Source organism: Saccopteryx bilineata, chromosome 1 (assembly GCF_036850765.1).
Source record: "Saccopteryx bilineata isolate mSacBil1 chromosome 1, mSacBil1_pri_phased_curated, whole genome shotgun sequence".
Taxonomy (NCBI): Eukaryota; Metazoa; Chordata; class Mammalia; order Chiroptera; family Emballonuridae; genus Saccopteryx; species Saccopteryx bilineata.
This window is the reverse complement of record NC_089490.1, coordinates 337,514,802-337,542,643: the sequence shown is the minus strand read 5'-3', so window position 1 is coordinate 337,542,643 and position 27,842 is coordinate 337,514,802. Positions and strand designations below refer to the sequence as shown.

General features: G+C 37.9%; 1 protein-coding gene across 1 annotated transcript in view; it reads right to left on the bottom strand.

The window, feature by feature from the left end:
• Positions 1-3,305: 3,305 nt before the first annotated feature.
• Positions 3,306-27,842, bottom strand: part of PRCP (prolylcarboxypeptidase) — an 81,121-nt gene continuing 56,584 nt past the window's right edge. The window contains exons 3-9 of the mRNA XM_066249299.1: positions 23,913-24,014; positions 20,707-20,888; positions 20,317-20,474; positions 19,435-19,607; positions 10,571-10,735; positions 9,681-9,868; positions 3,306-4,060 (exon numbers count right to left, since the gene is read on the bottom strand). Of these exons, the coding sequence (XP_066105396.1) occupies positions 3,844-4,060; positions 9,681-9,868; positions 10,571-10,735; positions 19,435-19,607; positions 20,317-20,474; positions 20,707-20,888; positions 23,913-24,014 (1,185 nt within the window). The 3' untranslated portion in view covers positions 3,306-3,843. The remainder of the gene's footprint in view (positions 4,061-9,680; positions 9,869-10,570; positions 10,736-19,434; positions 19,608-20,316; positions 20,475-20,706; positions 20,889-23,912; positions 24,015-27,842) is intronic.

Below are 27,842 nucleotides of genomic sequence, written 5' to 3'. Positions count from 1 at the left end.
CATATAAACAAAATCCAAAATGAAAGAGGAGAAATCACCACGGACACCGTAGATATACAAAGAATTATTGTAGAATACTATGAAAAACTTTATGCCACTAAATTCAACAACCTAGAAGAAATGGATAAATTCCTAGAAAAATACAACCTTCCTAGACTGAGTCAAGAAGAAGCAGAAAGCCTAAACAGACCTATCAGTAGAGAAGAAATAGAAAAAACTTTTAAAAACCTCCCCAAAAATAAAAGTCCAGGCCCTGACGGCTATACCAGCGAATTTTATCAAACATTCAAAGAAGACTTGGTTCCTATTGTACTCAAAGTCTTCCAAAAAATTGAAGAAGAAGCAATACTTCCAAACACATTTTATGAGGCCAACATAACCCTCATACCAAAACCAGGCAAGGATGGCACAAAAAAAAAAAACTACAGACCAATATCTATAATGAATACAGATGCTAAAATACTAAACAAAATACTAGCAAACCGAATACAACAACATATTAAAAAAATAATACATCATGATCAAGTGGGATTCATCCCAGAATCTCAAGGATGGTTCAACATACGTAAAACGGTTAATGTAATACACCATATCAACAAAACAAAGAACAAAAACCACATGATCTTATCAATAGATGCAGAAAAGGCTTTCGATAAAATACAACACAATTTTATGTTTAAGACTCTCAACAAAATGGGTATAGAAGGAAAATATCTCAACATGATAAAGGCCATATATGATAAACCATCAGCTAACATCATATTAAATGGCACTAAACTGAAGGCTTTCCCCCTTAAATCAGGAACAAGACAGGGTTGTCCACTCTCTCCACTCTTATTTAATGTGGTACTAGAGGTTCTAGCCAGAGCAATCAGACAAGACAAAGAAATAAAAGGCATCCATATCGGAAAAGAAGAAGTAAAGGTATCACTTTTTGCAGATGATATGATCCTATACATCGAAAACCCCAAAGAATCCACAAAAAGACTACTAGAAACAATAAGCCAATACAGTAAGGTCGCAGGATACAAAATTAACATACAGAAGTCAATAGCCTTTCTATATGCCAACAATGAAACAACTGAGAAGGAACTCAAAAGAATAATCCCCTTCACGATTGCAACAAAAAAAATAAAATACTTAGGAATAAACATAACAAAGAATGTAAAGGACTTATATAATGAAAACTATAAACCATTGTTAAGGGAAATTGAAAAAGATATAATGAGATGGAAGAATATACCTTGTTCTTGGCTAGGAAGAATAAATATAATCAAGATGGCTATATTACCCAAAGCAATATACAAATTTAATGCAATTCCCATCAAACTTCCAATGACATTTTTTAAAGAAATAGAGCAAAAAATCATCAGATTTATATGGAACTATACAAAACCCCGAATAGCCAAAGCAATCCTAAAGAAAAAGAATGAAGCTGGGGGCATTACAATACCTGACTTCAAACTCTATTATAGGGCCTCGACAATCAAAACAGCATGGTATTGGCAGAAAAATAGACACTCAGACCAATGGAACAGAATAGAAAGTCCAGAAATAAAACCACATATATATAGTCAAATAATTTTTGATAAAGGGGCCAACAACACACAATGGAGAAAAGAAAGCCTCTTCAATAAATGGTGCTGGGAAAACTGGAAAGCCACATGCAAAAGAATGAAACTGGACTACAGTCTCTCCCCCTGTACAAAAATTAACTCAAAATGGATCAAAGATCTAAACATAAGACCTGAAACAATTAAGTACATAGAAGAAGACATAGGTACTCAACTCATGGACCTGGGTTTTAAAGAGCATTTTATGAATCTGACTCCAATGGCAAGAGAAGTGAAGGCAAAAATTAATGAATGGGACTACATCAGACTAAGAAGTTTTTGCTCAGCAAGAGAAACTGATAACAAAATAAACAGAAAGCCAACTAAATGGGAAATGATATTTTCAAACAACAGCTCAGATAAGGGCTTAATATCCAAAATATACAAAGAACTCATAAAACTCAACAACAAACAAACAAACAATCCAATAAAAAAATGGGAAGAGGATATGAATAGACACTTCTCCCAGGAAGAAATACAAATGGCCAACAGATATATGAAAAGATGCTCATCTTCTTTAGCTATTAGAGAAATGCAAATCAAAACGGCAATGAGATAATACCTCACACCTGTTCGATTAGCTGTTATTAGCAAGTCAGGTAATAGCAAATGTTGGAGAGGCTGTGGAGAAAAAGGAACCCTCATCCACTGTTGGTGGGAATGTAAAGTAGTACAACCATTATGGAAGAAAGTATGGTGGTTCCTCAAAAAACTGAAAATAGAACTACCTTATGACCCAGCAATTCCTCTACTGGGTATATATCCCCAACACTCAGAAACATTGATACGTAAAGACACATGCAGCCTCATGTTTATTGCAGCATTGTTCACAGTGGCCAGGACATGGAAACAACCAAAAAGCCCATCAATAGATGACTGGATAAAGAAGATGTGGCACATATACACTATGGAATACTACTCAGCCATAAGAAATGATGACATCGGAACATTTACAGCAAAATGGTGGGATCTTGATAACATGATACGAAGCGAAGTAAGTAAATCAGAAAAAAACAGGAACTGTATTATTCCATACGTAGGTGGGACATAATAGTGAAACTAAGAGACATTGATAAGAGTGTGGTGGTTATGGGGGGGAGGGGAGAATGGGAGAGGGAAAGGGGGAGGGGGAGGGGCACAGAGAGAACAAGATAGAGGGTGACGGAGGACAATCTGACTTTGGATGGTGGGTATGCAACATAATTGAACGACAAGATAACCTGGACTTGTTATCTTTGAATATATGTATCCTGATTTATTGATGTCACCCCATTAAAAAAATAAAATTATAAAAAAAAAATAATAATAATAATTTTAAAAATCTCTAATGCTGAGTATAACTACATTCTACCTTCTGAATAGTTGATTCATCAATTTTTAAAGGCTTCTTACTAAAGTATCATCAGTGACCACAGCATATAAAAGTTTGCCCTGATATAAAAGGAGATGCAAGAGTAATTTCCCTAAACTGGCAAAATGTAACCAAATTACCACAAAACTGACCTTAGAAACAAAGAAATGGAGCTGAAAATGGCCAGGTTTCTTACTGGCAGTAACACAGTGGCAAATATCCCAGAACTAAGAAAAGTTGCCAAGTGGAAGATAGATTTAAAAACTGTCCAAAAACAGCCGAGTCCGAGGCACACAGCATCCTCAACAGCTGGGGTGAGTTTCAGAAGCAACACACAGGTATAAGGCCCAGCCTCATTCTTTATTCACAGCACAGTTCAAAGTTTTTATATCAAGTACAAACAAACAAACAAACAAAAAACAGCTCCTATTCCCTAGATTGGCATCAGACATCCTTCCTACTAGCTGCAATTACACCATTTTCCTCTATCTTTTGCTTTTCTGTTAGGGAAGACAGAGTAGGAAATTACAAATGGACCAAAGAGACTTCAGTCTCAAAACCAAGAACAATTCCTGCTTGCAGAGAAACAAAGGAATTGATGCTCCCTCTTATGAAAGGCAGTCAGGACCCTACTCCAGTTATGAGGGCCACTGATGGATGAGAAACTGTCATGAAGTCTTCCTGGAAGTGGTGCAAAGACGGCAAGGACCTGGGTGTGGGTGCTGTTACCACCATCACCCCCTCTTCTATCTCAACCTTTGCCCCGCCAAATCTATGATAAACAAGGGAAAGTAATTATGTGTAGAAAACCAGAATGAATGACAATGTGGGTGGAATGAACATAAAGGAAGAAACTGAAAATGATCAAAAGTTGCTGGCTCAGTGCTTCTTTCTCAGACTGTCATAGAAATCTCTGATCCACTGCTTCATGTATTTAACCTCCAAGGAGCGGGCTAATAGCACACTCATGGGATCAAAGGCATTGTTGGCTCGGAGATCTAGATGATGGGCCCCCTCTCGGATGGTGATGGCAACCAACGTGTCTGTGATGTTCTTGGTTACTCCGCCTCCTGACCAGGGATCTAGGTCGCCATTGCTAAGTGAGGGAAAGAAGAAAAAATAAAATTGTTAGTTTTTCCAGTCTATATCCAGATTAACAGAGGAGAAACCTATTTTATGCATAACATCTAAAATTGCAAGCTTATAACCTGGAGGATTTTATCTGCGGGTCAAATCTGTGATATAGAAAAGTGATTCATACTAGAGTTTTACAAAACTTCTGCAATCAAATGCAAGAAATAGGACCAAAGAGTGAAGGTGGTGCACCAAGAATCAATTCGGTTTGTACTGAAAATTGCAATTTAGAAGCTGAAATTTCATTCCCAGCGCATCACTCAAGAGCCATATGACCTTCTTCCTCTGTGAGATAGATAACAAGGGCAACTTCAAAAAGTTGTTGTGTGAGTTAAACCAGATGGTACATGTGTTGCTTCCGTTATGTGCCCTCTGTGGAGATAGAACGCACAACCTTTGCATTTTGGGATGACACTCTTACCAAATGAGCTAACCAGCCAGGGCTGTGGGTGTAGTTAATAAGTATAAATGTCAGTCATGTACTAGTCCCTCAATTAATTCCAGTTTCCTTCTTTCCTGGGATGCAACTATCGAAGTGATAAAGAAAACTCTCATATTTGAAAATGCTAACTATCTCTTATATTAAAAAAAAAAGCCTTCATTTTTCATACAATAGTTTCCTTGCAGTAGAGTACTTTGGGAAATAGGGTGATAGAACTAAAAAAATTCCTCCAAATTTCAATCAGAAAATTTAATCATTACTCAAAGATCCCACTTTACATTACCTTTAAAGTTGAGAAAATGCTATTAGGGTCCAAGTTAAATACTATATGTGAAAGGTATAAACTATAAAATACCACATAGTTATGCAGTATTATTATAAATATTATCATATAGTCTAAGAATGAGAAGTGTTAATACTTCTGAGAAGTAAATGAACATAAAAAGGAATGTGGAAGCATTTCTCGTAGATTTTTGGGTCAGACAACACAATCAACTTTTTCTAAGTAAATGTACAAATTAAATGAAAAAAATATGTATTTAGAAACATTAAATATATATGTCTTTGAAATGCAAGTTTAAATTCCCACCACAAATTCTCATCACACTTTTCTTTGAAAGAAAAAATAAAAAATGTCCTGGCCTCAGTTGGTTAGAGTGTTGTTCCTGAAATGCCAAGGTTGTGGGTTCGATCTCAGGTCAGGGTACATACAAGAATCAACTCCAGTGAATGCATTAACAAGTGGAACAACAAACTGATATTTCTCTCTTCCTTACTCTCTCTCTCTAAAATCAAATAATAAACATTTATAAAAAATAAAAAAATAATTCAATTGTAACTTAACATCATTTTTAAAAAAATCAATCATAAAGTACTTTTTCTGTTTTATTAAAAACAAAAGAGGAAACTCACATACAAAATAGGATTTTTAGTTGTTAGATATCAGATATAGTTTTTAAAGTAAACAACAGGGGGGTTTGCCAAGAGCATACTTTTTGATTACCATCACTTTGTAGTATAGTTTGAAATCAGGAAATATGATACCTCCAGCTTTGTTATTATTTGGCTATTTGCAGCTTTTGTGATTCCACACCAATTTTACAACTGTTTTTCCTATTTCTGTGAAAAATGACATTGGAATTTTCCATTGAATCTGTAGACTGTACGGACATTATAACGATATTAAATCTTTCAGTTCATGAACATGGAGTATCTTTCCATTTAATTATATCTTCTATACTTTTTTTCATCCATGTCTAAGGCTTTAAAATTGTCAGTTAAATAAATTTCTGGATATACAGAAGATGTAAAATAAATAAAGTAAACTACAGAAGGGTTTGGATTCTCTTAAGTGAACAAATAGCCTTTATCATTATTGCCAACTGACAGGACCAACCACACAGGAGTTTCTCCATTATTCGCAAAACATAAAGACCATTTTAACAGCCACATAATAAGCAAACTGCATTTAAAAGTCATCTGAATCAGCCTAGTGACTTAGCGACAGTGTTTGGAGTTGCTGAGAGAACTAAGATACAACACATGGACTTGAATTTCTTGCTCCTAGACATGTGAAAGCTAAACCACTCACTGGAAAATACACACACAAAAAAAGTAATAATGGCTTTCATGATAGAATCTATATGCTGGGACAAAATCCCCCACACTGAGCCTCATTTAATTGCTGACAATTAATTTGCCTGAAAAGTTGCATTAAATTAATCAGCTTCTTAGGAATTCCCTATTGGTTTATTTTTAAATAACAGAATGACCACTGGAGTAAAAGAGTTTCTTACCAATTTGGCTTGGGAAAAAATTAATCCTTCTAAAAAAACTACTATGGAATAAAAAATATGCTGAAATGGAACTATTAATAGGACTATTTTTAAAGGCCTCATTCACTCAACAAATGTTTACTGAGTGCCTACTCTGTGCCAGGCACTGACTGGGCACAGGGGATTCAGCAGTGAACAGATAAAATCTCTGCCCTCACAGTGCTCCCTTCCATAAGAGTCTGCGTACTCCTGAAATAACTTTAGTGGGCAGTCATTATTTCTAATTTATATAAATTAGCAATCTCCAGAGGCCATGCAGCTAACTCAGTGAAGAAGCAAAACAGCACCCAGGTCTCTATGACTTCAGAGCCCAAACTCTTAACTGGCAAATCTCCAATCCAATAGATATAGACTGAATGCTCCAATCAGAAAAGCAGTCACACTTGGATTTGTGTGAGGCAACCTGAGCAGAGAAGCATGAACAAAAGATATTTTACACAGTTCCTTGGACATTTCTTCCTCCTCAACCAGAAATGTTTCTAGCTGGTAGCCACTAAGTATACAGAACAGAGACACCTGCAGCTGCTCCTGGATTTTGGGAATGTGCTTTCTTCATTAAAGCAGAATTCTGAATTTTTAAATAACACAAATTTTTACATTGGATTTTTCACCTAGCAACATGAAAAAATAATTTTTTTACAAGTAGACTTGCCACTGCAGAAGGATAAAACAGCACCTTCACATACCCAGTCCTGCCCCTGAAGCCTTCCTGAGCTTTGCATTTCAGTCCTCATCCTTATCGACACCCTCACTTATTGCACATTCATTATGTGCCCATCACGGCAGCAGGTGCTAAAGGCAGAGTTGATTAAGACAGAAGTTCCCAATCTCATGGGGGCAGACGGAAACACAAACAGTAATTTCCACCTGGTCTGCTATGACAGTCACAGGCCTAGAAGCTAAGAGGGTGACAGAACCCTAACCTCCCTGGAGGAGTAAGCAAAGGTTTCTTGGAGGAAGGACACTTGAGTCTTAAGGAGAAAAAGAGGAAGGGAAAGGGAAAGGACATTCAGGAAAAAATAAACAGTTCCCTGTGGCTTCAACATAAAGTACAAGGCAGACAGTGTACTTCCATTATTCACTCAATAAATATTTTTTGAGCACGTGTATTTGCCAGTTCTGGGACAAGTACTTTCCTGGGTTAACTTTTTTAGTTTAATTTTATTTTATTTTTGATAGAGAGAGTGTGTGTGCGAGAGAGGGAAGGAAGGGGGACAGAATGTGAGAAGCATCAACTTGTAGTTGCTTTCACTTAGTTGTACATTGACTGCTTCTCATTTGTGCCTTTACCAACGCCAAGCCAGTGTCCCCTTGCTCGAGCCAGTGACCCTGGCTTTTCATGCCAGCAAGTTTGGGCTTAAGCTGGCAAGCTTTAAGTTTGTGTGGACAATGCCCAGCTCAAACCAGCAACCCCACACTGACAAGCCTGCACTCAGAGCCAGAGACCTCAAGGTTTCTAACCAGCGACCTCACTGTTCTGTGTGGAAGCTTTATCCACTACGCCACCACCGGTCACACACTGGGTTAATTCCTTAAAGCATCACAAAAACTTTAGGGGATGAGTGGTATTATTCTCATTTTTTTCAGAAGAGAAAACTGAGAATCAAAGAGAACTAAAGTAATTTTATTACGACAGCTTATTCTACCTTTGCACAGGTCTGTTAGAAAGTTCTTATATTGAATGAAAAGTTTTTAACACTGAACTATACTTTCTACCTACAGATTTCACTTCTATTCCCCCAATTTTTCTCACAAAATCTGTCCCCTTCCAAGTGAAAATGATGACAATGATGATGATGATGATTGTTATTTTGATGGCCTGAGGGAAATAATATGAGGAAAAATGAGTAAATAAAATACTTATCTGTAATGGATAAATCCGATAAAAAAGTACAATGTATTTGACTAAACCTCATATATTAAAACCTTCAAACAAATATTTAGTCTCCACTTTATAATTCAACTTGAACTTGAGCTTAATAAGGTTAAAGCAAGCAAGGATGAACGTCAAGTGTCAGCAAGCTAGAGAAGTCCACATGAATATTACATGAAGATAGATTAGCTCCTAAAGAAAAACAAGAAATTGACAAAGTACTTCCTGCTTGAGGAACAAAGATGCGCCTGGGGCCCCAGGCTTGTGCTTAAGCCTTTTTCAGTCCTCTCGTCCTTTTACCACCAGGATTTGGCACAGTTTCCTTAAGTGTCCTAAATAGATTTACTTGTTCAACAGTCACTTTCATAAGGCTAAGCTGAAGACTATAGTTGGGAAGAATCCTATAGAGAACAAGGAATGCAATTTAAGGAAATTAAACAAAAAGAACCTTAAAGTTTTCCATGAACTGTTTCACCTTTCATTTGGGTAAGTACCCTGCTGGGTGAGAAACTGGAACCAACCCAGTACACAGACTGCAAAGTGGGCAGTGCTATGGGCCTAAATCTAGACACCGAGCCCTCCGTCAAAAACACACTCCTCACTCCTAAAAGCTATTGAGCAAGTCCCAAAGGCCAAATTTGACTCTTGTTTATAAGAGCTTGTAAAAGAATGACATTTACAATTTAAACAGTAGCTACAGATTAAGAGGTATGTATGGGTATCTATCTACTATTTCTATATAGATTTAGGGAAATTTTTTAATTAATTGGTTGCTGTTCTTAATAACTGACAACCTGATATACAAACCAAAACATGGACATTTTGAAGTCACAGCCAGACACACATAGAGTCTACTCAAATAGCTCTGATGTGAACCAATAGCAAATATATCCCTATAAGGGCAGTGGCAAACAGGATTTTTGTGGTAACACAGGCCAAGGTTGAAATATGGCTTTCTTATAACTGAAATAAGGCTGGATGAACTTGGGCAAGTGACTGAACACAGTGACCTTCTCTGTGCTACTCAGTAAAAGAGGAGCTATAACAACTACTTCACAGAATTGTTGTGAGGGTTAAATATTAGGTAATTTATTTAAAGTGCCAAATGCAGTGTTTGTTGAATAAATACCAAACATTTTTATTGCCATTAATAACAATAATAATTAAAGTAGGAAATTAAGAACAGTGAGTTTTTTTTAATATTTAAAAATTGTTGCCGTGTTGTTTTAAACCTTTAAGCATGTTGGTAATAGAGTGTATAATCACATCTCTTCTCAGCATCCTCTATCTTTCAAGAAACAGGGAAATAATACACCACTGGCTGTATTCTATATTATTTTATTTTCCAACATTTTTACTGGTTCTATTTTCTCAGATATTCTACAAATGTCTCCATCAGCCAAAGTTTTTCTTTGGACCATAAAAACCTCACCTGAAAATTATGTTCGTGTGGGAACTGATGTTTTTGCCTCCATACATAGTAGTGATCCAGGAGGGCCTTGGTTTCACACCCCACAGAGTAAAACAATCATCTGAAAATTTCTTCAAGTCCCATGTGTGAGGTTCAAACATATCATCAACACCATTTGTACAAAGGGGCATGACCATTTCTGTGCAGGCCTGAGAAAGCAAGCCAGGAGAATCTAGTGAAAAACTAAGACACAAAGAAGTTGAATAAATTGTCCAAGGCCACATGGGGAGTCAGCAGCAAAGCCAGGGGGTGAACTCAGGCAGTCTGGCTGCAGAGCTCCCGCTGTTTCCCTCTATGCCATTCCACCCTCCCTGCCCCTGGAAAGGCTCTGTGGAGAAGCCATGAAAGGTAGAACTATACACCCCCTTTGTGCACTGCTTTCTTTCCCATCTGTTAACATATGAATCCTTAAAACAACTCTGACAGGAAAGTATTACTATTTTCATCATACAGATGAAGAAACGAAGGCTCAGAGACAGTCAAGTTAGACTTTCCTTCTTTTATGTGTCCATAAAATGCCTTTTTATTGAACTTATCAAGGTCTATTGCAATAATAGCTATTCTTCCTTTTTCAACAAGCTACATTTGATGGTAAGATCATGTCTTATTTATCTCTGTATCTTTGGAGCCTAGAAGGGTGCTGACCCATGGTAAGTACTTTAGAATATATTTGGTGATGATCAAATACATGAATGAATAAATGCATGACTGACTGAATAAATTTATCCATAGTCTCGGAGGGAGCCCCGATTGAGATCCAGATAAGGTGACAAAATCTTGTGAACATTCTGTTACAACACAACCATATTAGTGAAAAATAAGTTCCACCTGGGGAAATTATGCACACGTACCTGATAGCTCCAACCCAGGTAACCCAGACTGCTTGTTGATATCTCCGACATATTCAGGCACATCGCCTGGCCTGAGTAATTGTAATATACATTCAGAGCTTTGAAAATGTTCTGCAGCAACTGTGTATCAGATACACTGGGATTTTTCAAATACTGGCAAACCACCTGTCATTTTAGAAAAATAAAAAGAAGCAGAATATAAATAATAAAACAAAAAAGACATATGACTTTGACTTGATCATAAAACAATCTTAAGCATTTAACTTGCATTACTTGACAATTTTTATCTTTTGAGTATCCTCCCTTTCACAAATAAATAAACCTTTTACATTCTCCCCAAACTGTAGAAATAAACCAAAGTCCTTTGCATAGCATGCAGTCCTCCGTGCCTTCCACTGGCTGCTTCCCCTGCAGCCTTTGCTCCAGCCCAGCAAAACCATTTCAAGCCCACCATGCGCTTTCTTTCCTCTGCTCTTGCGCTCCCAGAAAGTCCTTTCCCCACTCTCCCACTCCACCTACACCTGGAAAACACTCGGCCATCATGTCTATGCCCTCAAGTAAGGAAGAACTAAATCACTCCCTTCTTCATGTCTCACTATGCCCTCTGCCTATTTCTATCAGAACCCCCATAACACTGTAAAGCACTCATCTGACTCTAGAATGTCTCCCTCACCACTTACTTTGCAAGGCATCAAGCCACTAAATGTTAGCTGAATGAATGACAATATTTTTTAAAAATACTAAATTTATAAAACGTCTTATGGAACAACTATTCAAAGCTCCAATGTCTTCGGTGTGATAAGCAGACAAGACAGCTCCCCAGCTCCCAAATACTCCCTCTTCCAGACGCTAATCAGACCTGAAACTCCACTACTAAAAATCAAGACATCCTCAGGGCTGAGAGGGAAAGCAGGGACTGACTAGACAGGGGCAGAAACTTTCAGGGGGTAGGTAAATGTTCCAGAGCTTCGTGGGGGTCTGGCTTATAGAACAAATGGTACCTTACAATCTGTACCTTTCACTGTCTGTAAATTTACCCAAAAAATCATAAGCAAATATTGAACTTTAGTTAATGATGTTAAAACTGATTTAGGAAGTATACTGATGTCTGCAAAGTGTATTGAAATGCCTTTAATAACAAGATGGAATGAGGACAGATAGAACAGAGAGGTGACCACATATGATAAATCAAATATAGCAAAATATATTTATAGAATTTATGTGATAGGTTTATGGGTGTTCACTCTCAATTACTTCAACTTTTCAGTGTTCAAAAATTTTCACAATAAAATGTTAGGGGGAAATCACAGGAAATGGAATCATAGCTGAGTAACAACAATAGCTCCTGATGACTGACCCTTGGGTTTAGAATCATTACATCACTTAATCCACACACAATCATGTCAGATGTGTTATCATCCACTATTTTACATGAAGAAACTGATTCTTGGTTTAAATCTCTTGTTCAAGGTAATCCAGCTAGGAAATGGTAGGACCTAGACTCCACACCAGGTCTCCTGGTTATGAAATATACGTCTTATCCATAATACTGCACGGCTTAGGTTGTATCCCCTGTAAAACTGCAAAGAGCTCCGAGACAAGGAAAACGCATTAAGTTTCCATCCTCTATTAACACTCTCATGCAAATTCAGCGTTCTCATCCTTTCTCATTTCATATGGAAAATATCTATACACCAGGCAGGTCCTGACAAAAAAATAAAGAGATGAAACCAGAGAGGAGAAGCCTAGAAAAGAGAACTCAATACCCCACTCTAGGGAGAGACTGTGGGCACAGGAGCAGCCAGGCCCGGCGGGGGAATGCTCCCAGTCGGGAAAGCAGGGCACTGAGAAAGGAGGGCAGGGCCCACAAGCGAACACGGCCTCTCATCCCAGTCCGGCCCAGTACCAGCTCCCAGCATCACTTTCCTGAAAAAAGGGGAAACCTGAAAACTCTGAGCAAAGGAATCACAGAAAAAATTAAATGCCTTTCCCTGATGTTGTCAGTACAACAATATTTCTATGTAATGTTACATGATACTTGGTGAAAAATGTTTGTTTCATAGGCAATGTTAGGAAATGTGTCAGCAGATGTGAACAGTTTTCTTGAGTGTAGGATTTCCCAGAGCCTTTAACATGCTCCACTACAATGTGACTTGCCAAAAGGGAGATGGAGTGTGCTTTATTCCCAATAAAATTTTGGAAATACTGAGTGTGAGAAAAGTCAGAAATTAAAATGTTCAAATAACTAGATATACTGTACATTAAAAAGTAAGTCTGAGGCCACACATCAGGGTTTAGAGCACACAGAAAGAAACAAAATCGTGCTACACTGAGAGCTTCACACCTACCAAGCACAAGCAACAAGGAAATGCAAGTTGAAGAAAAAAGGCAAAACAGTGTTACTATTCTGACAACTCTCAATTATTCATGGTAAGTAAAAAAAATAAATCTAACTGTATAGCACTTTTCTCAGAAAATGCTCCTAAGAAGTATGCCAATCAGAAATAACTGAGAAAATATGGAAATCAAGCACCAATCACAGAATTTATTATACTACCCATTCCCACATGGGATCGGCATTCTTTTCTGCATGTGAACACCAACAGTGGACTCAGCTCTTTCACAGTGCAGCACAGAACTCCAGAGGGGACACAGGGGATGCAGAGCGCCTTATATGCGAGCACAGCATGGCAGACGAGGCGGGGGGCATGCAAGCTGGGCCGGGAGTAAGGAGTGCTGACGGGCAGCAACAAGTAGCTTCCTACTCAGGAAAAGAACAGTAGCAAGTGAGTGTGACACACATGCTGGCATCAGATCCCCTCCCAATGCTAGAACACTGGGCCTCTGTCAGGCAAAGAAAGGGTGTCCCCATGAATAGCCATCTCTGCAAATAGCAGTTACTCTCACTCCTTAAAAGACACAAGCACGGCTGGGGACCAGCACTCGTTGACAATACTTGGGTTTCAAGCAACCCCACTTACACAAAGAGAAAGAAGATCATGGTCAGAAACTGGCCTCTGATGATAGAAATTCCATGTCCAGATTAAGGACCAACCTGGGCCCACTGTGTTCAATGAGGTCAGAGCACCCTTGGAGTACTGGGTCCAGTCTGAGCAACACATTTTAAGAAAGACACTGACCAACATGAGAAAATCCAGAGGGGAGCTGTCGGGATGGGGAGTTGAGAAAGAGTTGAAGAAACTCTATAATTGGTCATTTATATTAATCTCAATCTTTCATTATTGCAAATAAGGCTACAATAAATAAACTTGGGGCTCAATGTTTACATATATCCTTAACCTGTTTTCTTGAGATAAATTCTTAGAGGAAGTACTGGTTCAAAGATATAAACATTTTTAAGGTCTTTGCAATATCCTATCAAATTGCCTTATAGAAATTAAGTACCTATTTATAATTCTCCCAATATGCTAGGTAGAAGGCCAGAAAAATATCACTTAAAATGTTTTTACAATATATTTTCAAATATACTAGGAGAATTTTGTTATTTTAGTGGTTCTAACATACCTTTCTAACACGAAAGACTGTAAATCCAAGTATCATCCTCTAGCATAAAAAACCCCATAATCTCTGCATATTTCTATATATTTCCTTAACAATTTGGTAGCAAAGAGTAAATAAATTTTCAAAAAATATTGAGGTCGCCAGACCAGGCAGTGGTGCAGTGGATAGAGCATTAGACTGGGATGCGGAGGACCCAGGTTCGAATCCCCAAGGTCACCAGCTTGAGCGCGGGCTTATCTGGTTTGAGCAAGGCTCACCAGATTGAGCCCAATGTCGCTGGCTTGAGCAAGGGGTCACTCTGTCAGCTGTAGGCCCCCGGTCAACGTACATATGACAAAGCAATCAATAAACAACTAAGAAGCCACAACAAAGAACTGATGCTTCTCATCTCTCTCTCTTCCTGTATGTCGGTCCCTCTCTGTTCCTCTCTCTGTCTCTCTCTATCTCTGTCACACACACACACACACAAAAAAAAATACTGAAGTCATGCTGGCAAAACCTCACACTAGTTCCCTACTTATTCAAAGGCTATAATAATCAAAATGAGATATTCATATGCTTTTATCATAAATCTATAGGATGCAAAAAACATTTATGTAAATGTTAAGTTGAACCCTATGAAATTGCCATGTTTACAAGTCAAAGACAATCAAATATTGGCATATTTGGTTCAACCTTATATAATACTCAAGCTTAATAATTTGCAGATGTCACCCCCTTGATAAGGGCAAGTGGTTAGTCTGTCAGTTGTTTACTTGGGGCCTGTGATCTAATCAGACAATAGGAAAAGACTCTCTGTCAATCACTTCCACCCAAAATACTCAACAGGAAGGCAGCCCCTGTATTATATCTTTTACTTATTTTGTGGACACTAACAAACAGCATCTTCTAAACAATTTCTACTTAAGGTACTGCGTAAGGCCATAAATTCTCTGATATGGGGTAAATGGGGTTGAGGCTGCTAGTACAACTACTGAATGTTCCTTGAAGTCAGGTTCTTTCCCTACAATGACCCGGGGAGGAACATTCAATGACCATCCCCATTTCACAGAGGAAGAAACAAACTCAGAATTTATAAACTGTGAATATAGGTTCTGAACCCAGATTTTAGCCACAAAGTCCTGGTTTAACAATTTGTTTCCCTGACTTCCCTGTTTTCATTGTTTTTATTGTTATTATATAACTAGCATTGATTTAGTGCCTACAATATATTTGGTCCTATTAAATCCTCATAATGATCCTAACAAGTATTACAATTACTATTATCCCCATTTTGCCCATGAGAAAACTAAAGCACACAGTGGTCGAGAGACTTGCCTAAAGCCACACAGCCAGGAAGGGTAGCAGAGCTGGCATTCAAATACAGACTTACTATGAAGCTGCCATTTGTAACCACTATGCTACACACAGTCAACTTTGAAGTTACAGTGTATGAGAGAAATAACAACACAAATAGCACCTATATACACTTGATCTCATGCTTATTTTCTTAGTTTTTATTAGTCAATTATAGCTTAATTAATATTATTTTATATTAGTTTCAGGGCAAGAGCATGTTAGCTAAATATATATTTATATCATTTAAGAAGTGATTTCCTCCCAGTAAGTCTAGTACCCACCTGGCACCATACAAGGTATTATAGTGTTACTGACTATATTCTCTATGCTATACTTTACATCCCCATGATTATTTTCATAGTTAATTTTTATACAATTTTTAAAATTTTTAGATTGGTTTTGTATTATTCTAAGTTTACATGTTTTAGGTATAACTTAGCAGAGATTCAGTGGCACTATAAAATCACAAAACTTTTTTATGTGTTAAAGTAGGAATAAAACAGTAATATAAGGCTCAAGAATCACATGAAATGGACAGACTTCACTCACTTTCTGTTTCCTAGAACAAGGGTAAACATTCAGGAAAAACTGAATAAGAGCATTACAAGTACATTATAATAATAGTCATTTTTAAGAATACAGAAATCGTGGAGCTAACAGAACATTCTAACCTTAGTACCAAACTAATCAGCTCTGCACTGAAATACTTAGGTCCTGCCCCATGAACACCAAAGAAAGTAAAGATAACAATTTGCTTAAAAGCTTTAAGTGTCCCCCACCTATGAAGATAAGCATTTGAATAAGAGAAAGAAATGGGGGAACAAAGAAAATGTTTTAAGGAGAAGGAAAGAAGATAGATTAAAAGAAAAATAAAGGAAGAACAGTCTCCTCTCTGAGTACAGTCCATCCACATTAGAGAAAGAATTAAGCAGATACATTTAGCTTTCTAACAGACTTTCATTCTCTAAGGCCTCAATACCCTTCTCACACTCACTCCAATAATCACATTAGTTTTGTCATTAAAAGCTCCCTTTTCAGAAAATGCACCTAAACCGCTTAAACCACCCAGAGAGGTCGCATACATTATCAAACACCAGACAAATGGAAGAGATTTGTCAGCTTATGTCTCATTATTTTACAATATCTATCTGCATGCTCAGAAGGCTAAACTAAAAGATTTAGTGAGTTATCAGCTAAAAACATGATTCTAAAATAAACAAACTCTGCAGTGTCCTTTAAAATGGCTCTTTAAGCTGAGAAGAGACCTAGTAGTTTCATGCTGACAGAGCAGTCAAATGACAGAGGGGTTTTCAATTTCCCTTTTCTCTTCTTCCTTGTCTTCTGTCAGCCGAGTCCATGATTATTTCTGCCTGAATGTTGCAGCTTCGGTTAACAGTAAACAAAGCAAATGTCTGAGCAGGTAAAGCCCAAAGACAAATGAAAAAGTACAATATTGAGTTGGCACGGGAAATGGCATTCAGTTGCTGACTATGGATCCATCAGAACCAAACAAGGTCCAGACAGACTTTGAAATCACCTGCTTTTCTCCATAGTCCACTGTCAGTTATTATCTCACCACCCTAAGCCTGAGTGGGATATAAAACTGAATCGCATAGACACAGACAACAGCATGGCGGTTTTCAAAGGGAAGTGGGTAGGTAATATGGGTAAAGGGGTCCAAATACATGGTGATGGAAGAAAATTTCACTTTGGGTGGTGGGCACACAATGCAATAAATAGATCATGTATCATAGAAATGTTCACTTGAAATATATATCTTATTAAGCAATGTAACCCCAATAAATTTAATTAAAAAAGAAAATAAAATGGAAGTTTAAAAAGAAAGAAAGAAAAAATGGCTGTTTGTCAGCCCTTTCAAAAGGAGGAAGTGAATGAGAAGGAGGAGGAGTCCTGGTTAAAGGAACTATCCGAGTGAAAGAGCAATCCCACTGGGTAGTGTTCCAGGGATTAGAGGGCTGGGAGAACAGACTGGGGCTCAAGAAAAGAGAAGCAGAATGAACAGTGAAGGAAAGTGAGCTGAAGCTAAAAGTCTGGGAGGGAGACATGTAGTGGAAAAATTCTAAATCAGATAGGATGAAACTGAAGACAGATGCATTCAAAGTTTCTCAAGCAAGAGGCAAAGAAAAAAGGTTATTTTTGGTGGGGCAAAACAGGAAACAGAATCATAAATATATCTTAAACAATCAAAAATCTGTTAACATGTCAAAAAGAAGAATCAAGTCAATAAGAAGTAATTGAAGAAAATGACAAGAACTAGTCTTGGATAAAAAAATAAAAGGTGATTGTGGGACAGACACATAGTTATCATGCCTTAAAAATAAACTTTATAATGTATATATACAAAATATGAAAGAAGGATTGTAGTAAGTAAAAAACAGATGACAAAATACTTGTGATAAACATTTTTGAGACACGGTCCATCAGTTTTTTGTGATTATTTCATTTAAATTTCCTCTCCATGAGGCTGGGATTATACCTATTTTTTCCACAGTATTCTTGTGAGTTTAAATGAAATAGTGTATATACAAGTGCTTTGTAAATAGTAAAATAATGTAAAAAAAATTTGGCATTATTAGCACACTGACACATATGGTGACTTTGTGGTTCAGATTCAGTTTTACTCATTATTTCGATACAGGTTACCTTAACATGAGAGAGATCTGCTCTTTTAATAACCTTTGCATTATCAAAACTTAATTTCGCAAAGAGACAAGTTCACTGCAGCATTATTCACAGAGGCCAAGACATGGAAGCAATCAAAATTTAATTTAATTCAATACCCATTTACCTCTGGCCTGTTATGTGCAAGATACACACTGGTCATTACACTTTTTAGATAAAGAAAACTATCTCTAATAGCAAATGTCCTTGTACCATTTAGGTTACAAAGTTTTAAGCAAGGTGTGCATTTAACAAAGGGACAATTTTATTAAAAGTGCTTTTGAAACCTTGTCCTTCTAAGACCAATTCCATTACATTTCAACATTCATTCTAACTGCAGAGTCAGTTATAGTCTCGACACTTAATGACCATCAATTTGGCCAGCCTTTGTTTTCAAAACTAAGAGGAATTGTTCTTTCCAAAAAAAAAAAAAAAAATGTTTTCAAAAGGGAACATACAATAACAAAGTTTGGTATAAAAGAAACCTAAAATGTATAGTATGATGTGTCTTTGCACTTTCTGGACTGTTTTCGCATCTAGTATTTTATCCGACACTCAGCGCACCCCAATGGAGAAAATATTATTATCCTGTTCTGCAGAGGAAGACATGTAGGCTCAGGAAGGAGAAAGCCTTGCCCAGGATCACACAGCTAGGAACTGGTAGCTCTGGATCACACAGCTGGGAACTGGTAGCTCTGGATCACACAGCTGGGAACTGGTAGCTCTGGATCACACAGCTGGGAACTGGTAGCTCTGGATCACACAGCTGGGAACTGGTAGCTCTGGATCAAGGATCCAGAGTCAGTGCGCGTTCCACTCCACCTTGCTACGTGTGGTTCACCCCTTTATGATGGATGTAGAACTTGAATGCATAAGCAGTTGACTGGATCATAGTGCTGTGATATGAGATGACAAAATATCTGAGCAGCTGCCACTCGTTAAACACTGACCATGAGCTCTAGGTGTCTCACATATATCACAAAGATTAAATCAATTGAATATGCAGAGTGCACAGCACAGGACTTGACACTTAGTAACATTCCATTATACGTAACTATTGGTCTTATTTCTAATCCATGTAACTCTGTAACCTATGCACTTAATTTCCATGATTCAAATGAAGAAACAGAGTTCAGAAAAGTTGGTAACATGGTCAAACCTGAGTAACCAGAAGGTGGTAAAGCCAGCATTCCTGCCCAGATTTGACTAACGCCCCAGCCCCTTTGTCACTGGGATTTCCCCTGATGCTGAAAGTCAGAGAATGCACACATACAATTAAAAAGAATGTTATTACATATGATGAAAGGACAATTTCCTGTTACCTTGACTGGCCAAGCAGGCAAAGGCTGCAAAAAGTTAGACTCATAAGGGTAGTCCACCATTGCCAGATTTACCCAGGTTTCAGAGATCCAGTCTTTCAAACGCTGAACATCCTGAGAATTTGTTAATGGGGTACATAACTGGAGAGCTTCAGAAAGCCATTGCAAGCCAGCCCCTGAGAATAAAATCACAATGCTGAAATCCAAAAAGCCCTGCTCAACGTAAGAGTTTATACTCTCTTCACTTAATATTTTACAAAATAAAATCTTCTATACCATTTCTCCAAGAATACCTTTTCAAAATCAGTAAGATATATTTAGAGTAATAGGATAATAATCCCATGATAGACAAGTTGCCATCCTCTTGGAGTTTACCAGAATTTGTATTCTGAATTATTGCCTATTTTAAAGACACTAATGAAATAAATAAGTAAACAAGTATAACTCTATAGAACAATGAGAAAGCACAAACTATGGCTAAATAAAACAAATGGAAGTGTCTCACAAACACAGGATTGAGCAAAAGAAAACAGACACAAAAATACACACTGTGTGCAATTCCAATGACTACAAAATTCAAGAGCAAGCAAAATTAATCTATGTTTTAGAAGTCAGGATAGTGATTAGCTTGGGAAATGCTGAGGTAGTGACTGGGAAGGGCACAAGGGGATTTCTTAGGAAGGTTCTTTATCTTGATGCTCATTACACTACATATTTGCTTTCTGAAAATTCATCAAGCTGTGTAGGTTGATATGTGTACTTTTCTGTGTATTTAAATATGTATGTTATGTCTAAATAGAATGTTTATAGAAGAAGTGGGAAATGTTGAATTTAACAAGTTAAAGATAAAAAAAACATGATCCTATTCTTCTAATGAAAGCTTACCGGTTGTTGAGAGTCGGTTAATGGCATCCCAGGACCTGCGGATGCTCTCTGAACAATCTGGGTCACTTTTCCTAAAATCTGTAGTTACAATTTCCATAAATACACCACAAGGTACTAGATCCTCAAACTGCCAGATGGGGGCAGAGGCTGCAAGAGCTCTAAATAGTAATAAAACAAGGACAAAAGAAAAGAAAAACAATGTAATTCCTCAAACTCAAGTTTTAAAACTGAAACTAATATTGAACAGGAATGGTGAGAAAAATAACAGCTGGTAATGAGATAGAAACCCAAACAATACAATAGAATTAAACATGTTTTACCCAAAACAAATCTCTAAGCTTGCCTTGACAACCATTAAGAAGTGTTTGTGTCGAATATAAATGCACTTACCCAACCACCACATGAGGATATTGCATCCTGAACCAGGCTGCAAGCATGCCACCATAAGAGCCCCCCACGGCAATAACAGGTTGATTATCAGCTCCTGGGACTGTTTGTTTCAAGTATTTGATTAACTCTGCAAAATCAGCCAGAGCTTGTTCTGATGTCAGAAAATTCAAGTGTCTAGAATCCTAAAGAAAAATAACAAAGAACACAGTTATAAATGTGCACATAACAGCTTAGGCATAGTATGGATCCAGAAAAAAGCCAGAGTCAGATAATCTTTTCTCCAAATAAGATTTCTAGGCAATTGAGTTAAAATGCCTAGTCAAAGCCACAGCAATGCTGATTTACACTGATTTTAAGTTTGTAGAAATAATGTATTTTGCATTCAAATATAATTTTTTTTTTTTTTTTTTTGTGGCAGAGACAGAGAGTCAGAGAGAGGGACAGATAGGGACAGACAGGCAGGAAGGGAGAGAGATGAGAAACATCAACTCTTTGTTGAGGTTCCTTAGTTGTTCATTGATTTCTCATATGTGCCTTGACTGGGGGCTACAGCAAACCGAGTGACCCCTTGCTTGAGCCAGCGACCTTGGGCTCAAGCTGGTGACCTCAGGGACTCGAACCTGGGTCCTCCACATCCCAGTCTGATGCTCTATCCAATGCGCCACCACCTGGTCAGGCTCAAATATAATTTCCAATATATTCTCTTCACCAAAGACCTTGTTGAGGTTGTAGAAAGAATAGAAATAAACTGATAATAACATTTAATAGCAAATGTGATAGAACTTAATATTAAGCTTAACAGACAACTACTGTACTAAAATTTTATTTCAAAATTTCATTTAAAATAGCTCCCACACAAGCAAAGGTAAACTAAATCCTGCAGAAAACTGAAGTGAGAATCATTAGTAAAAATAAAACTCATCCTTATTTATCAGAAAAATTATTGTTATGTCTGATATATCAACAAATGAAACAAATTTACCTGCCTGTTGTAAAATTAGAGTAAAAAACAAAAACACTACAGAGCAATTATTTTCAGGAATCGGAAAACAGCAGCGTAAGATATTGATACCTCAGAAAAAGAAACTCATAAAATAAGTTCATGATATTCTAGCTCTCTGCCTAGGGACAATTTTCACTGCAATGTAGGGTAGTGGAACTCAAAACAGAGTCTTGCTAAGCTAGGGAGACTAATGAGGTATCTCCCTTTAAAAGTTGAAGCCTAATTACTCTCACTTTGAACTTGGGCTGGACTAAGTGACTTGCTTTTAACAAAGGGAATGCAACAGAAGTGATATATGACTTCCAATGTTAGGTCAATAAAAGCACTGAAGTTTCACTTTGCTCTCTTGAATTGTAAACATTGAGGGAATCTAGTCTCCATGTCAGGAGGTCACTCAAGTAGTCCTCTGGAGAAATCCATGGGGAGACAAACTGAAGCCCCTTGCTAACAACCAGTACCACTTTGTCACCTATGTGGATCCTCTGAGAGTGGAGAGGGACCTCCAACTCCAGTCAAGCCTTCAGGTGACCATTGCACCAGCTGACGAGACCCCCCTGAAACACAACCACCTTGCTAAGCTACTCTTAATTCCTCACCCATAGGAACTGTGAGATGGTAAATGTCTGTTATTGTTTTAAGCCACTAAGTTTTGAAGTAAATTGGTATATAGTGACAGATAACTAAAATAGCTGTCTATCCATAGTACACTATCCTATTTGACCTTCATGCTTTGGTCTTGCAATTCTGACTCGGCACATTTGGAAGCACACAGTTCCCATCTTTCCAATACATATATGTCATTGACTCTTTTAGCTCTGACTTCTTCCTGCCCCTCTCATTGTCTGTCACTATTCTCTACTTTGTTTTCATGCCACTGTGTATATTTGAGTTAAGAATTTTCTAATCTTTGCATAATATTTGTTATAAATCCCAGGCGAGTAACAAATTCTGTGAGCACAAAAAGAGAAAATGCATATATCAAAGAAGCCCTTTGCTCCATTTTGCTAAAAAAGTACAAACCATAGGGACCTAATAAAGGTTATGTTGGTGTTTGTATGTGTGTGGAGGTAATGTTTCTATCTTCAACAAGCTGACTAATTCCAAATGGTTTCAGGACCTGTCAACTCCCCTAACCAGATAATTATGCAAAATAATAAGCAAAAAAATAGAGTTCCCATACAGCCCAATACATATCAACAAATTGTTCTGCTTTTCATTTATAACACATGGACTTTTTATTTATCTACAATATAAGATAATAAAACCTTTGAGACAGTAATTTAATAACTCCTTTCAAAACATGTACCCAATAAAAATAATTGACCCCAAGTTCTTCTAACTCACAGTTCCCCAAAAGCATGGTATGTTTATACTGGTGGTATATATCATAATCTTAGGTATTACACAAACATTTTTAATTGAATACTTGTTTTAATATAATTTTGAAAAAAAAATAATACATGAGCACAAGCTCATCTGGCTTGAGCATGGGGTCACCAGCTTGAGCCTAGGATCATAGACATGACCTCATAGTTGCTGGCTTAAGCCCAAATGTCGCTGGCTTAAGCCCAAGGTCACTGGTTTGAGCCCAAGGTCACTGGCTTGAGCCAGGGGTCACTGGCTCGGCTGGAGCTCCCCTGGTCAAGGAACATATGAGAAAGCAATCAAGGAACAACTAAGGTGCCACAACAATGAGTTGATGCTTCTCATTTTTCTCCCTTCCTGTCCCCACCAACCCCTGCTAAAAAAAAAAGAAAAGAAATTCATGTGGCTACTTGGCCTCAATGAATCATAGAGATTCTTTGTCCTTATTTTACTGAAAAACATCTTATTAAACAAATATCTCAGTTCTCATTATATTTTTTCCAATAGTAGACTCAATAATTTAAGTGTATAATTTACTGACATTTTTGAAACAATGAAAAGTTCCCTCCAGTTTCTGCAGCCATTAACATTCATCTGGGGAAGGCTAGCTTCATAATGCAGAGTCAGAGACCGATCAACATTAGAAATGATAATAACATGGTTATAAAAAGTCTCAATCTGTTCAAATTATATATTAGGTAAAAGACTAAACACAAGGTATTGGAATTTCAGACAGTTCATGTTAAAGCTATTATTTCTTTCTTACAGTGGGGCTGTAATTAGAAATTGTTGTAAAATTTAAAAAACTTCTAAACTTAGAAGTTAAAAATGTACTTACCTTAAATGAGTTGGCACCAAAGGGTAGAGACTCTCCATAGTATCGATGTTCAGCAAACACCAACATTGCTTTCAGTTCCTCAGCCACATCCCACATGAACCCCTAGAAAGAATTTACAGAGTCAGATGATAAAAGTAGGATACAATAATAAAAGTCATTAATCTTTTTGCAACTCATATGAAACAGATGCTCAATCAGACCAAAAAGAGCTCTCTGAAAACCATGTAATTTATATTTGTTCTATAGATAAATGGTATAATTGCTGTCATTGTTGTACAATCTCACACTGTAATAAAGTGAAACAATTAAAAATTAGCCCGTTGCTCAACCACTACTAATTCTAACTCTCCATATTCGGACACTCTAGACATAGAATCAACATTACGTCTAAAATAGTCTTCAAATTGTATTATGTGCCAAACAGCCTAAGAAAGAGCTGAAGATATTTTAATTCACTGCTTACAAATAGACATTTATAACATAAAAGTAAGAACAGTATAAATAAGCATACTAGACTCACATGGGTTTTATATTAATCTTATTTATTTGAAAATAAATAGTAACTAGCAATAACTTAATATGAATTGAATGCTCACAATGTGTCAGGCACTATTCTAAACACTTTATATGTATCAATTCACTTAATTTTCACAGCAATCTAAGAGCATTTTGATTATTCCCAATTTACAGACAAGTCATTGAGGCACAAGAGTTTAAACAACCTGCCATGATCACAGCTAGACAAGCTAGAATAGGGGTCGGGAACCTATGGCTCGCAAGATGTGGCTCTTTTTTTTTTTTTTTTTTTTTGCACTTTTCTGAAGCTGGAAACGGGGAGAGACAGTCAGACAGACTCCCGCATGCACCCGACCGGGATCCACCCGGCACGCCCACCAGGGGCAACACTCTGCCCACCAGGGGGCGATGCTCTGCCCATCCGGGGCGTCGCTCTGCGGCGACCAGAGCCACTCTAGCGCCTGGGGCAGAGGCCATGGAGCCATCCCCAGCGCCCGGGCCATCTTTGCTCCAATGGAGCCTTGGCTGCGGGAGGGGAAGAGAGAGACAGAGAGGAAGGAGGGGGTGGAGGTGGAGAAGCAAATGGGCGCTTCTCCTATGTGCCCTGGCCGGGAATTGAACCTGGGTCCCCTGCACGCCAGGCCGACGCTCCACCGCTGAGCCAACCGGCCAGGGCCCAGATGTGGCTCTTTTGATGGCTGCATCTGGCTCACAGACAAATCTTTAATAAAAAATAATAATAATAACGTTAAAAATATAAAACATTCTCGTGTATCACAATCCATTCTTTTCCTACTGCTCATATTCATGGTTGTGGGTGGCTGGAGCCAATCGCAGCTGTCCTCTGGGACAACACCAAATTTTTATTGGATAACGCCTAATGTACTTGGGTCGTTGTATGGCTCTCATGGAATTACATTTTAAAATATGTGGCATTCATGGCTCTCTCAGCCAAAAAGGTTCCCAACCCCTGAGCTAGAAAGTGGCAGCACCAAAATTCAAACATAGGCTGTCTGGCTCCAGAGCACAATCACCAGTGTTATTAGATAATCTTGATTCCACATATAGTGCTGATTATAAAGCATTCTAGGCAGCCAACATCAACCGATTAGATTTAGATTTAGCACACATTAAAACTATTAGTCATTCCTATTGCATATTTTTGCTTTTTAATGAGCCACACCCTCCTAATAAGGACTAAGAACCTCCAAACATTTTTGTTTGGATCAATAAATAACAATTAAAGAGCTGTATGAATATGAGGATGGAGAATTTAACCTGATATCTGTGATGATTTCAATAACCCCATCACTTCTCTTAACACCCTGCTCCTTCCCTGCCAGCTCTATTAACAGCAGCTCAAGTGCGCCATCATCTGCCTGCCACACCCTGGCCTGCTGCTCCCTCCTCTCAACACTGCTAAGTATAGATAACCATTACTGTGCTGCAATAGTTGCTTACACATATGTCTTACCCTACCAGTCTATGAGCTTCTTCAGGTAAAGACCATCCATCAAAACACCCAGTCCTCTGTGGAGCTGACCCCAGGATTCAAGAGGAAACAATTTAATTGAGCTGATTCACATTATAATGAGTAATAATTTGCCTCGACCTCAGGGGTATTTTTATTTTTCAAAATAGATCCACATAATATATTAATTCTCAATAACATTATGAGAATGTTTACTCTAAACATTTACTAATTTTTTACTCTAAAGCTTTACTCTAAAGCCCTGATTCTTATCTAGTCTTCACATATTTCTATAAACTAGACATCATTACTATACCCATATAACAGATGAGAAAACTGAGGCACAGAATGAGCAACCCAAAGTCACACAGCACAGTGGCAAAATAAAAATTCAAATCTTATCAGTCTGGCAGAAGTTTTCACTCTTGACTACCATGATAGACTGACTCTCAATAAATGAACGTCCAGGACATATCAACACACACTGGAACACTTTAGTAAGTAAAGAAGGTGTGCAGGCCAGGAGCTATCCTTCCAGGATCGGGCTCCAGTCAGTTCTCTGGGACTGTTATTACACTATGTATTCCTGTCTACCACTTCTGAGGTCCGGGGTTTCTGGGCAGCCTTTAGTTACACTGCAGTGCCAGTGAGGACAGCGGGTGGGAGGGGCAGGACAGCTGCCTGCCTGTAATAAAGAAGAGGAGGAGCTGGGAAAATGAGTGGGCAGGAGAAGCTGCCTGTGGCCTTGGCATGAAAGGGAAGTTACACAAGGAAAAGGAAGGAAGACGAGGCAGACTCAGTTATTTCACAGCGTACCAGAGCAGGAGTCTGACAGAAAATAGGTTTAGATATCACTTGTCTCTGATCTAAGAGAAATGGACATCCTAGCATCTCATTTCTCAGGGAATTATTTTATTTTCAAGTAACATAGCACATATTTAGAATCTTAGCATTGCTAAGGAAATATCAGAAATGTATAATTGCTTTCATATCTTTGCTTTCAGTTCAGTTCAGTCCAGCATTTACTGAGGTCTCCTGAGTACCAGCAGCATGCCAGACATTGGCAGTGGAGAAAATATGATTCAGTCCTCACTTTAAGGTAGAGCACAGAGTAGGTTTTTGGTAGAAAGTTGTCATTTTCTGGTCAGAGTTCTGACACATTAAAAAGGAAAATTTTGCCTGACCCGGTGGTGGTGCAATGGATACAGTATTGACCTGGGACACTGAGGACCCAGGTTAGAAGCCTCGAGGTTGCCAGCTTGAGCACAGGCTCATCTGGCTTGAGTGTGGGCTCCCCAGCTTGAGCATGGGGTTGCTGGCTTGAGCCTGGGATCATAGACATGACCCCATGGTTGCTGACTTGAGCTCAAATGTTGCTGGCTTGAGCAAGGGGTCACTGGCTTTGCTGGATCCCTGTCAAGGCATATATGAGAAGCAATTAATAAACAACTAAAGTGCCACAGCTACAAGTTGATGCTTCTCATCTCTCTCCCTTCCTGTCGGTCTGTACCTGTTTGCCTCAGTCTTTCTTTCTTTCTCTCTCTCTCTCTTTCTCACCAAATAAAGAAAAAACAACAACTATACCATTTTACCTTTACAAGTATAAGAAATATGGTCAAACATTAAAGCTAAATTAAAATATAGCTACAACTTTATCTTTGTGCATTCCTGTTTGATAATTAAACTTGTATATTTTTTATTTGCATTGGCTTTATTCATTCTTCCATTTAACAAATATTCAGACCTACTATATGTCTAGCGAATAAAAATCCAAAAATTTAGGCCTTTGTATTTACAATCCAGAGACCATAATAAAAATAAAATAACTATATCCCATAACATTCCTATTCTCATATCCTTGTTCACTCCAGTGAACAGATAGGATTTTTAAAAAGTCTTAAAAATCAGTTGTCCAAATATAGTATTTCATTCTTCATGTGTAA